At 35.8% G+C, this 12,817-nt stretch overlaps 1 protein-coding gene across 3 annotated transcripts; it reads left to right on the forward strand.

The window, feature by feature from the left end:
• Positions 1,357-12,534, forward strand: LOC18784489 (probable disease resistance protein At5g63020). 3 transcript variants are annotated; one of them, XM_020559248.1, is made up of 8 exons: positions 1,357-1,700; positions 2,166-2,250; positions 4,561-4,742; positions 5,606-5,695; positions 7,970-8,006; positions 8,323-8,397; positions 8,798-10,899; positions 11,036-11,129. In XM_020559248.1, the coding sequence occupies exons 7-8, from the start codon at positions 9,724-9,726 to the stop codon at positions 11,042-11,044; spliced, it is 1,185 nt and encodes a 394-aa protein (XP_020414837.1). In that variant the 5' UTR covers positions 1,357-1,700; positions 2,166-2,250; positions 4,561-4,742; positions 5,606-5,695; positions 7,970-8,006; positions 8,323-8,397; positions 8,798-9,723; the 3' UTR covers positions 11,045-11,129. The 3 variants fall into 3 exon arrangements, 2 of the variants coding, with proteins under 2 accessions (XP_020414837.1, XP_007214923.1); XR_002270656.1 differs by lacking the exons at positions 8,323-8,397; positions 8,798-10,899; positions 11,036-11,129 and adding an exon at positions 8,081-8,155 and having other exon boundaries at positions 1,380-1,700; XM_007214861.2 differs by lacking the exons at positions 1,357-1,700; positions 2,166-2,250; positions 4,561-4,742; ... (1 more) ...; positions 7,970-8,006; positions 8,323-8,397 and having other exon boundaries at positions 9,543-12,534.

Genomic DNA, 12,817 nt, shown 5'->3' on the forward strand with positions numbered 1-12,817 from the left:
GGAAGAGATTAGTTCTGTATTCTTCCTGTACAGATAGGAAGTTTGTTGTGTTTTGGTATTGTATTATTTATAAATTTTTGTTATTAAAATAAATTATGTTCAAAAGGCTTACGCCTCAATGTTTCAAAGCTTACGCCTCGCAAAGTGCAACTAAAAATGCATCGCCTCTACTCCTCGCCTTTGAAAACATTGCTCCAAGCATATATAGTTTCGTACGTACAACTGAGATTTCCCCAGTTGCCACTAAGACTGACTTTTGAATTGATATCTTTGTCTAGCTAGAACTTATAGTTTGATACAATATACATCTGAGTGGCCACATATTCTGATATGATCTTGCAATTTCATCGTTTATTGTGGCAGAAGAAAACTTAAATTGGGAGGAAAGAAGTGCTGTTGGGCATGCATATTATAAAAGTGAGCTCCATTTTCTCATTTTCCCGCATTGTCTTTCTGTGCATTTAAGCAGCATTCTGCACATCGAGAGCACAAATTGAATTGCATTTGGTGTGTCCAAGGATACTTGTCCTGTTGACTGATCAATTTCATTCTTTTTTAGAGGTAATCTGCCGTAGCCTTTTGTCTAATTTCCATTTAAGAGCAGATAGAATATCATTTTGCTGTCTTCTCTTTTTCTGGGTAATCAGAAAATGTCTTCTTTTATAGAGACATTGTCCTTGCCAACGGTATACATACCCGTCAATATCATGATTAATTAACGCTAATTTCATGGAGCTGTTTTGGAATTTGCCAAGAGAGGGAAGATCATGAAATCTTCTTCTCAGATTAGTGATTGATTGTGATTGGTTTTTATGGTTTAGTCTCACGGCTATACTATTTCTTTTTAAAAAAAATTAGAAAAACCGAGTATAGCCGAGTGGCTATATTTAAATAAATTTGACAAATCGAGTATAGCCGCCCGGCGACACTACTTTTAAAATAAATTAGAAAACCCGATTCTAAAGCTTAATTTCAATCCAAGGGCACCCATAATCAGCTTATAGTCCTCCGGACAGCTTTATAATTTCATTTCATGGTTCTTAGGGCATTCATATGAGTAATCATGCTTTTGTTGTGATGTTGACCATAGCAAACCTAATGGCTATATAGCTTCGGGGTCTTGCAAATTGGAGATTATTAGTGGCAAAAAGAATACCAGCTATATTGGGGTCAAAATCTCTACAGACCCTTTGGTTTCCCAAATCATGAAGGGTTGAACACTTTTTATTCATTTTTAACAAAACCAAGAGAGAACAAGGGAGAAATTCTATATATACTAAAATCCAATGCAACTAAACACTGTAGCTAAGCACAGTATAATGACGGAAATGCCCCTCATTTTGCTGCTGTTTTTGTTTTGTTTTTTCTTCAGCACAGTAAATTGACGAAACTGCCCTTGACTAAACAGCTCCTTCTGTTTCCGTTTTTGCCCCTTCTCCTTCGTTGATAACCCTTCGTTCGCTCACAGAAGCCCCCATTTCCAGTTCGTTTTGAACCAGCTGGTTGGGGGGCAGCCATGGAAGATCTGCACATGGATGGGGAGCCGTCGATCTTTGTTTGGGAGGTGCGCTGCAAATCCAGCCGTCCTTTTGCTCTTCGTCTGAGAGATTTCTGGTGGGAAGATTTTCCATCTTTTCTACAGCCTTCCACTCAGACTTCCATCTCTCTTGCTTTCGAATTTCTGCATCCTTTGTCTCCAGGTATGCATCCCGTTTTCATTTCATGAATTTTATTGTTGGCTGGGAGATTTTTCGTTTTTTGAAATAGAAACAGGGTTTACATTTCTCCCCTATTAATTTTGAGATTTTTCATTCCCCCTGTCGGCTGTCGGCTACCTCTACATCCTTCTCACAGGCACTTCTATCATAGATTGTGACTTTGAACTATGATTCACCATCATAACGGAAAACCAGGAAATTCCCAGTTTCTAAATGATGATCCTTCACAAAACCCTGTCAACCCTTAGAGAAGAACAAGCCATTCTGTCTCTTCTTCCAATTCCACAGCCCTCCCTTTCCCACTTGGGCCTCTAAGAGAACATTTGCGAAGTGATCCTCCGTTGAAGTTCTTGATAAACACCGGTGATATATGCTGCAAAATTCAATAGCCCTTGAATTGAACATCCTATGATGGGATTGAACATGCTTTTGAATTGGTAATGGCAGGTGACTCTTTGTGTGTGAAGAAAGGCTTGCGATTGCCCTTGCTGCTGTTGTGGGACAGAGCCAGTGTATATGTACAGAAGTTGTGGTATACAATGTTCTCTTTCCCTTTCTTTAATTTCAGTTTTTTTTTCTTTTAATAGAATTTCGTCAAATATTTTGGTTCTGGATTTTTTGTGTTGAAGAAATTTACAATAAAGATATTTTATGACGTTCTGTGTTCGTAAATTATATAGGTTCTGCTGTATGCTAAATTTGCAGCATCAATGTTTTAAACAATTAAGGCATAGTGATTATCATCCATAGTTTTGACTTTGGTTTTTTCTTTTTATTCCCTAGAAATTAATTTTAGTGAGAAATTTGGATTTCTATTTCAGAAGGTTTGTTCTCTTCAGTTTTGCATCTCCTCAACTTTTTAATGGATTAATGATTTGCTGATGGGTTTCTAAGCATATTGTCAAAATCTTTGATTCCTTGACCAAATTGATTACGCTGCTGTGATAATCTGTTGTAGTCAATATTGTTGTTGTGGGAAAGTAAGCATGCCAATTTCAACAATTTGTAATGATCTTGCTGCTGTAATGGGTTGTTAATTTGTTGTTGTAATGATAGGATTAGATGATTACAATATCTTGGACATGGTTTTCTTTTGTTTGTTGTAAAATAAAACATAAGCAGAAAACCATGTTTAAAAAACATCAATTTCTAGGGTTAGGGTTTTCGTTTTATTCTCAAATGATTTGATGGGCAACACGATTTGTTCAGGATGACTCTGCATATATATATTTGATTAATTGAGGGGTCGAGATTATAAATGAGAACTCTCAGATGAGTTTTTGAAATTCTCTGTTTTTTACTTTACAGGAAAAAATGGAAAATTGTTATTGATTATATTAGTATAATTTGTTTAGGCACCATCTTTCTAGGATTTTATTGCTTTCATAATTTATTTTCTATGTTTTTCTTTTTGATTCATTGCAACTGAGATATTCGAGTTATCTCAGCCTTTGATTGTTGCTTTTGATATGTGTGAATGATGTGCAAATTCATAAAAACAATTGTATTAGTTGATCAATCAATTATAATGAACGATGTTAAAAAAAAAATAGTTAGTCTTGACCAAAAGTTGATATATTAAAGCTAATGAACTAATCAACCAAAAACTGACGCATAAAAGTGTGCTTTTTGTTTAGGCACCGTCTTTCTAAGATTTTATTGCTTTCATAGTTTATTTTCTATGTTTTTCTTTTTGATTCATTGCAACTGAGATATTCGAGCTATCTCAGCCTTTGATTGTTGCTTTTGATATGTGTGAATGATGTGCAAATTCATAAAAACAATTGTATTAGTTCATTAATCAATTATAATGAATGATGTTAAAAAAGAAAGTAGTTAGTCTTGACCAAAAGTTGATATATTAAAGCTAATGAATTAATCAACCAAAAAGTGATGTATAAAAGTGTGCTCAGGGACCAATGTTGCTTTTTGTATTTGATTTTCGAATCTATTGGTGCTCAGGGACCAATCCTGCTTCTGATATTTTAAAACAGGCCCAAATTCTCCCTCTCCCAGTTTATTCACTGTATTAAAGTTGTTTGATGCTCTCTACAGATTAGTAAAGTTGGAAATTTTTGCTAATTTTACATAATTGTCATGGCCAAACTGAGAAAGGGATTATCTCCTTAAGAAATTCAAAGCAAAGAACATATTTTTATCATAAGCTGGTAATTAGACTCATGTTACATGTTAGGCTGGTTTCAAGAGTCTGTATCCTACCTATGAACATAATCAATATCAATAGTTTGCTATGCTTCTGCTTAGAGACATATTCATTTTTTGCTAAGAACTTCTGTTTGTTTTTGATTGATACTTGGTATCTTCATCCTTAGCCTTCTACTTTCGAATCATCAAAATTTCTGCAGATCTTTTGATACATTAATCTTGATTGGTGTAGAGGTTGGATGTTTTGATACCTAATTTCTTTTTTTTTCTTTTTTTTTCGGTCAAAATAGAAATTGGCAATTATTTTATCTTAGATGGAAGGATCAAATAGAACTAACTTGCTTCTATCTCCTTTCACTTTAGATGGAAGGATGTCTCTGCACACATCCAGTAGCTTTGTGCATGCTTTCCTTTTACCCAATTTCATTATTTTCTTTTCCTTGAAAAATTCTTCAGCCTCAACACATTCTATATATACTAAAACCCAATGCAACTAAACACTGTAGCTAAGCACAGTGAAATGGCGAAACTGCCTTCTATTTTTACTGTTTTTCAAACTCATTTTTCTCATCAGCACAGTGAAATTACGGTTTTACCCTTGGTTAATTGCTTTGTGTTTTCCCCGTTTTGCCCCCCCTCTCCTTCGATTGTAACGGCTTGCCTTTCGTTCTATCAGATGCTGGGTTCGCTTCTAACCAGGTTGGTTGGCCTGGTTGCGGGGCAATGATGGAAGAGGTCGGTCTACTGTTGGAGATTATCTGGAGGCTTCGATTTTTATAGGAGTGGCGTGCGTTGGTCTTCTTCTTCAGATCGAACTCCAGCTTTCTCTCTGTTTCAGTCTCTTTCTCTCACTGATCTGTAAGTGAATTTTGCTTCATCTTTCCATTCGATTTTTGTTGCTTTTCTTTTTCATTTTTGTTGTTACTAATATCTTGGATCTTATTTGATTAAACTATAAGACCTGTTTTAATTTGCTGCCCTAAAAGTCCAAATCCCTAATTTTCCTCATAGTGGGTCTGTGTTATTGATTTGCAAATTTTATCCAAATACTGAAATTGATTTAATTGTGTTATCATTTTGATGAAATCATGTTAAACAATTTAGTTATTAGAATACTATATGATTGCTTTTGATAAGGTTTTCTGTTTGGTTATTAAAAATTAGTTGGTAAACCCTGAAAATTGGTATTTGGATATGCCGGTTCTTTTGTTACAGGGTTTAGGATAGCTCTGTTTTGGTAAGCAGGATATGCTGCTATTTGGGTTGCTCTGTTTAAAGATATGTTCGTTCTTTTACTACATGGTTTTAATTCAAATTCGTTCTTATACTGGTTTATGGGACTGGGGATTTGAATTTGATAATTTTTGTTTTGGTAGGGGAAAGAAAATTTGGGAGTGTGATTCTAGGAACTGATTGCAATGTTTTAGCATAGTTGACTTGAAGAAGACTGGTTTGGGAAATATGTGGGATTTGAAAATCTGACTTCTAAATTGGAATTATGTTTGTGGACATTAGTGATGACGAGAAAGAATTCAGAAAAGTTAAAATTCAGAATTTTTTTGTTTGTGGGTTTGATTTACCAAGCAGATTTTTGCGTTGAATGGAAACTTATTGAAAACTAAAAAAGTTTGTATATCCTAATTTCAGAATGCAGAGTTTGGTTCTTTTGTTTTTTTCCTTTTCATGGGCTAATAATTTGGCCATGCTTCTACTCTTTGCAGTTGCTAGGGACTGGAATGGATACGCAGGATACATCTCCTTCAGTGTTGCTATTCTTTGACAAGGAAAGATTTATATTTAATGCTGGAGAGGTAAGGAACTCAATTACATACATTTACATCTGGTTAGTTTTGTAATATTAAAAGTAAGGTGATGATTCAATTATTGTCTATGAAATAGTAATTAGAGATCAATGATAAACCTGTTGTTAAGTAATATAGTGTCTCCTACTTTGCAACTCTCACTGCAGGGATTGCAACGGTTCTGCACAGAGCATAAGATTAAGTTATCATAGGTATAAGATATCTGAGATCCTTACCCATTAGGTAGTTAAGACCAAAAGTGGGGCTCTATATATATGCCTGGTGGTTAGCAAGAGAGAGTGAGTGGTTTTAAAGGGTGTCAATGGCCTTTGAATTTTACTTAAATAAGATTAAAGTTATGTGCTTTCAAGTATTTGTGAGCTCTCTGTATCTGGGTTTTGAGCAAAATGACTTTTTGATAAAGCTTTGATTTGCAGTGTATATTAATGGAGTAATAGGAACTGCTGACTGATGCAGTTTTGCATGTCCTTGGTTAATGCATTTATGTTTGTTCTACATAGATGATAAATTTTTAGGAGAAATGGAGACTTAAGGAGAGAAGTTATGGATCTGATAAGGGTTTAGGGTTTAGGGTTTACTGTCTCTAATTTTTGGATCCAAATGGAATTTCTTTGATTACATATGCTGTTTCTCCAAAGCACCAATGAATAAAGCATTTAGATTTGATGGGTTTGATGTGAATGGTATGAATAAAAGCGTTTAGATTTGATGGGTTTGATGTGAATGGTATGAATCTCTCTCTCTCATTTTGGTTTGGGATTTTTGATTTATTTGTGAATTAATTTTGTTGGGTTCAATAAAATTATCAGCCAGCTGCAGTTGACTTGGTGTAAATCACGTATTTGGTCTACTTAAGTTCTTTATCGTTTCTGCCCAAAAAAAAAAAGTTCTTTATGGTAATTTATGAAGCATTTTGATTCTGTTTTCTGGCGTTTTCCTTTGTTTCTCCAACTAATAGATGTAGGGGTTTTCTTTTATTTTTGGTTCACCAAATGGTTTCATCTATTCTGATTTTCTAATTTTTTATATGAGATGTGCAGTTGTTGCGGCTCTTAATCCTTCAATCTTCTCCATCTTACTTCGAAAGTTCACATTACTTTGGTTGTTTTTGGGTCTTTCTGTTAACTACTTTGAACATGCATTTTAAGTTCAATTTTTGTCGGCTTGGCATTTCCCTTTTTTAAGAATCTATTTCAATGAAGGCATTCAAGTTATATTACTCAGTTAGTTGGAGTTTACAGCAAGACATTCCATTTGAGTTCATTAAATGTCAAACTGCATAAAATAAGTAAGATTCATGGTTTTAAAAAAATGGGACAAGGTTTTGCAATCATTAAGGATCTTATTGTTATTGGAATAGCTCCAAGAGATCAAGGTTCCAAAAAGGAGTAACATACATTTGGAAAGGTATTCACCCATGATCCTACGGCTGTGTCTGCAATTTTTGTTGGCCTGGCATTTCCCTTTTTTCTAATCATGCCTACCAAATGATTGTTCTGATATGAGGATTAAGGGTGCAATAAATTTTTTTTTTTATACCACTGAAGTTGGGATTTTTGAAGAAAAATATCTATATCTTCGTTTTGCAGTTTCAACCATTTTGGATTTCTAACTGTCTTTATGAAGATGTTGATTCTTTCTTATATTCATGTCACAAATTAGTGGCATGCTCCTCAAGAGTTTTTTTTTTTCATTATTATTTTACGTGCTTATTCTCCTTGAATATTTAAGCTCAAAATAGTTAAACTGCCATCTGAAATTTTATTAATTGAGTTGTGTGTTTTCTGGATATTGTTAGCAAAGTAAAACAAATGAACAAATTTCCTTTTCTCTCCATCTCTGCTTTCGCTTACCTAAATTGCATTTTTTTTTTTTGGCATCCACATATTGTTTCACTTTAGTTTATGATTTTTTAAAGCATGAACATGATGAACATGACTTGCAAGACACCCTGCACTTCCTTTTTTTTCTTAGGTAACGCTCTGATTTCAGTTCTGGGTTTCATGAATGTCTAATCATGTTTTCCTTTGTACTTGGATTTTGCTGTGCATTTCATATTAGTTTTTTGTTGTATGGATTCAATTTAAGTTTCATGCTTCATGATGTGTAATGTTAGAATTCTTTTGTAGTTAGACTGTTAGAATCCTGAAATTTAAGTATTTGCTTAAAGTTGGTTGGTTGGTTGTATTTTGAGGCTATGTAATTATGTGGTTGTTGTACTTCATTCTAATTACTGTTTATTTTATTATTATTTTTTTTCAGTATGAATCACAGTTAGGCAGTCATCCAATTGCTTCAGGTATGACTTATGAAAATTAAAAAGTTATTCAAATCTACATGTTGTATTGAAACTTTGGAATTTTATCTCAACAGATTCAATTGTCTCTCACCTCTCTGACGTATAAGCAATCACTGAAGCAAAGAAGCGAAGATAACTTTCAGATTATTGTTTCTTTATTTTGATTTATTGACTTTTTCTTTTTTCGTTTGTGTTGCCTCAAAATTCCTTCACAAAATTCGACTTGCCTCTACTACTACGTGTTTCCTGCTCTCTTCCTTATGTTGTTTTCCCCCTGATTTAATCTCAGGCTTCCATGAAATTTTGATTGTTTCAGGTGAGCTTGGGTACGAAATCCAAATACGAGAAGCAGTCGTTCGCCCAAATTGTTTAACCATTCTTCGCTTTAAAGGTATATTCATGATTGCCTCTCTATTCCTTATACTCTCTACTATTTTTTTTGGTACTGATTTCTTTATTTTTGTAATGTTTGTTTGCTCATCATTTCTGCATTTTCATGTTTGTATTTTTCTTTTCTTCCACAACCTTTTCCTTCAGATGAACACAGAATTTAAAATATGTTTACTTTCATATTATTCATATCTTAAAAGTAAAGAAAAACATTGAGTTCTTATTTAATTTCGTTATTTTGTGTTTCTTCGATTGGAAAACCATTTATAACTTTCTTATTAAAATGTAAAATTATATTATTCCTATTTATACATAATTAGATGTTTATGATTATTGTCATAACTCAATTTTCCCCATTCATCAACATTAACACTTGCTATTTTCCCACTTTTTTATAACAGAGTCAAGACCTCCATCAAAGAGAAGAAAAGTCATGAAGAAATTGCAAAACAAAGCCCACCGAATTAAACAACGTGCTGCTCAAAACTATTCAAATTTTGCTATTTTAATAGCTCCTTCCCACTATTAACATCTCAATGTATATACAAACATGTGTACTATTTTAACATAACAAGTAGCCTGTAAAATATGTGATTTCCTTTTTTTCCACTTATACTTCCTTAGTTAAGCATAATGCTACGAGTTAAATCTCATTGTATATATAAACAATTTTATTTTGTTTACGTAATTTCAAAACCCGCAGCATCGCGCGGGCTTTATTGCTAGTAAGAAAGAAAGTGGAAGGGGAAAGAGAGACAGCTACATAAGAGAGAACAAGAGAAGAAAAAATAAAGAGGAAAGAGAAGGAAAGAATCGGAGAGGGGTGTGGAGAGGAAGAAAATCAGTGAGAGAAAAAGGGAGGAGGGAAGAACAAATATAAATGGGAAACAGTAAAAAAATATATTTCGGCTGCAGAGGCGTAGAGATGTGATGGGCAAAATGCTTTGGGTAGAGCAAATGGCAAAAACAAACGAAGTAAAATACACGTATAAAACATTTTGGGGCCCCTTTAATTGGAGGGCTATGGCCGCCGCCCTCGGGGCAGCCCTGAAAATCAAATATATATCTCTTAAAATGGATGACAAATTGAAAATTGTTGTAAAGTTTTTGAGTGGAGCCCACACATCTGGAAATAATGAAACATCATGATGAAAGTATTGTGGAAGTGGAATCCACATATTGGAGGACATGATTGCACGTTTCCTTCTAAAATGCCATAGTTGACTTACAGCCTGTAAAGTCTTCCTGTAAGTGAATTATTGTTAGAAAGATTAAGAAATCTTTGGTGAATTTCTCTTACAATCTTGTGCGCAGAGCAAGCAAAGCAATGGGTAGTTGCTTGTCAATCTCCTTATCATGCGATGCCATTGTTTCACGCTGCTGGGATTCCGTTTTTGGAAGAGTACGGTATGTACGTAAGCTCCAAGAAAACCTTCAAGCTCTCACAACTTCTTTACAAGAACTCAAGTCTTTAAAGGATGATGTGCAGAGAGAGGTTGAGCTTGCAGAGCGGCAGCCGCGATTAAAGCGGTTAGAGCAGGTAAATAACTGGATTTTAAGCGTGGAGGCTCTTGAGACTGAAATGAACCAAGTTATTGTAAGCCATAGCACTCAAGAAATTGAGAAATTATGCTGCGGAGGTTACTGCTCCAAGAACTACAGATCCAGCTACAAGTATGGAAAAAAAGTTGCTAGAAAGTTGGTGGAAGTGGAGGCTTTGAAAAGCAAGGGAATTTTTGAAGAGGTGGCAGCAGAAAGCTTACCTACAGCTCTAGTGGATGTGATACCTAGTGAGCCAACAGTGGGCATGGAGCCGATTTTTGATCAGGTTTGGAGACACGTTGAAGATGAACAAGTGGGAATGATTGGCTTATATGGAATGGGTGGGGTGGGGAAGACCACCCTCCTTACCCAGATCCATAACAACTTCAACCGCACTCGTAATGATTTCAATCTTGTGATCTGGATTGTGGTATCCAAGGGCCACAAAATTGAAGTTATTCAAGATAAGATTGGTGAAAAGATTGGGCTGTCTAGTGGTGTATGGAAGCTTAAACAGCAGCATGAAAAAGCTGAAGACATCTTCAGAATCTTGAACACAAAGAAGTTTGTGTTATTAATGGATGATTTATGGGAGCCAGTTGAATTAACCAAAGTAGGGGTTCCAGCTCCTGACAGTCGGAACAAGTTCAAGATAGTTTTCACAACTCGCTCTGAGGAGGTATGTGGTCATATGGATGCCCAGAAGAAGATAAAGGTGGGGTGTTTGACTTGGGACAAAGCATGGAACTTGTTTCAGAAGAAGGTTGGGAAACAAACACTTCTTCTTCATCCAGATATCCCCAAGCTTGCTGAAATTGTGGCGAACGAGTGTGGCGGTTTGCCACTGGCACTCATCACAGTGGGCAGGGTCATGGCCTGCAAGAAAACACCCCAAGAGTGGAAGCGTGCAGTTCAAGTCCTGAGAAGATTTGCCTCCGAGTTTTCAGGAATGGGAGATAAGGTATTCCCTCTTTTAAAATTCAGTTACGATAATTTACCAAGTCAGAAAGTTAGATCATGTTTCTTATACTGTGCTCTGTTTCCGGAAGATTTTGTTATACTTAAAGATGACTTGGTATATTTTTGGATGTGTGAAGATATATTAGATGAATATGGTCATGTAGAGGAAGCCAAAAATGAGAGTTACCATATCATAGGAACTCTTCTTACCTCATGTTTGTTGGAAGATGAAGGAGATTCAGTAAAAATGCATGATGTAATTCGTGACATGGCATTGTGGTTAGCTTGTGACCTTGGGAAAGAAGGTGAGAACATCCTTGTGGATACAGGTGCTTATCATGCACCAAATGTTGCGAAATGGAATGCGAAAAGGGTTTCATTGATGGGTAGTGGTATCAAATCTCTAGATGAAACACCAAGATCTCCCAATCTGTTGACCTTATTTCTCAGAGGAATTTTTTTAAAGAGGATTGTGGATGACTTCTTTGATTTCATGCCTACGCTACGAGTTCTGGATTTGTCTGAAAATGTCCTTATAACTCAACTGCCAACTGGAGTTGCAAATCTAGTTTCATTACAACATCTGAATTTGTCCAAAACAGGCATAAAATGGTTGCCGGAGGAGTTAGCAGCATGTGCACGCCTAAAGTATTTGAACTTAGAGCATACATTTAAGCTTGATTATGTTCCACCAAATTTATTATCAAGTTTTCCGCTGCTTGAAGTTTTGAGAATACTAGATTGTGGTTCTTCTGACCGAATTTTTTTTTATAGTGAGGAAACCATGATAGACGAACTGCAGGGTTTGAAACACCTTGACGTCTTGTCTTTGACAGTTGGAAGTAGCTCTTGTTTCGAGAATTTGGACAGCCACCACATATTAGTGACTTGCACTCTAACTTTATGCCTCAAGGGCGAGGATTACGGGAACCCTTCAAGCTATCTTGATTTATCACCTGTGGCGATGGCAAATATGAAACACCTTGATACCCTTCAAATTAAACGTATGGTGGGTGTGTACTCTACGTGGATAACACGTCTGGAAAATCCGAATCGCTTCCTTGGTCTTCAGTTCGTAGAAGTAGTAGATTGCACAAATCTCAAGAACCTGGAATGGCTCGTTTTTGCTCCAAATCTCATCCACTTGCATGTATATGGCTGCTCTAAAATGACGGGAATACTCGGTTTGAACAGAACGGAAACTACCCCATTTGCAAAACTCACTGTTTTGCGTTTGAGCAAACTACCCCACTTGTGGAGAATATGCGAAAATCCCTTGCCCGTTCCATTTTTGAAGAAAATCCTTATATCTGGATGTCCAGTGCTCACTAGGCTGCCTCTCAACTCTAGCAGTGCTCAAACAAGTAATCTCATTATTGAAGGAGAGGAAAAGTGGTGGAATGGCTTAGAGTGGGAGGACCAAGCGGCTCGAAATGCTTTTCTTCCCTGCTTCAGATCCTGTAAGTGAGGAGGGGCTTCCTGAAATGCCCGTTCACCAATTTAATTGGGTAATGTCAGCAAAGTAACCGGGAGATTTCACTTTGTTTCCTTTCCCATGTTTGTTTTGAGTAGGAATGGAAAACAAAGTTTGTATAATTTTTCAATTATACCCATATTAAATCAAATAAAAAAAGAATGCATTTAATGATACGTTGTAATTCTAAATTGTTCATAGGGACAAAATAGTCATGAAAATTGTGCATTGAATGTTGGCTCATTTTCCCAAACTTTCCCATGATGAGGGAAAACAAAACCCAAGTTAAGAGGAGGGCTTCACTTTCCTCCTACTTTCCCATGTGCCAGGCAACCATTTCCCATGCATGGACTTACCAAACATGGGAAAGCAATTGAATTCCTATTCCCAAGCCTCCTTTCCTATGAACCAAACGAGGCCTTAAGGCAATGTATTATAATCCGGC

The sequence above is a fragment of the Prunus persica genome, chromosome G3 (assembly GCF_000346465.2).
Source record: "Prunus persica cultivar Lovell chromosome G3, Prunus_persica_NCBIv2, whole genome shotgun sequence".
Lineage (NCBI taxonomy): Eukaryota > Viridiplantae > Streptophyta > Magnoliopsida > Rosales > Rosaceae > Prunus > Prunus persica.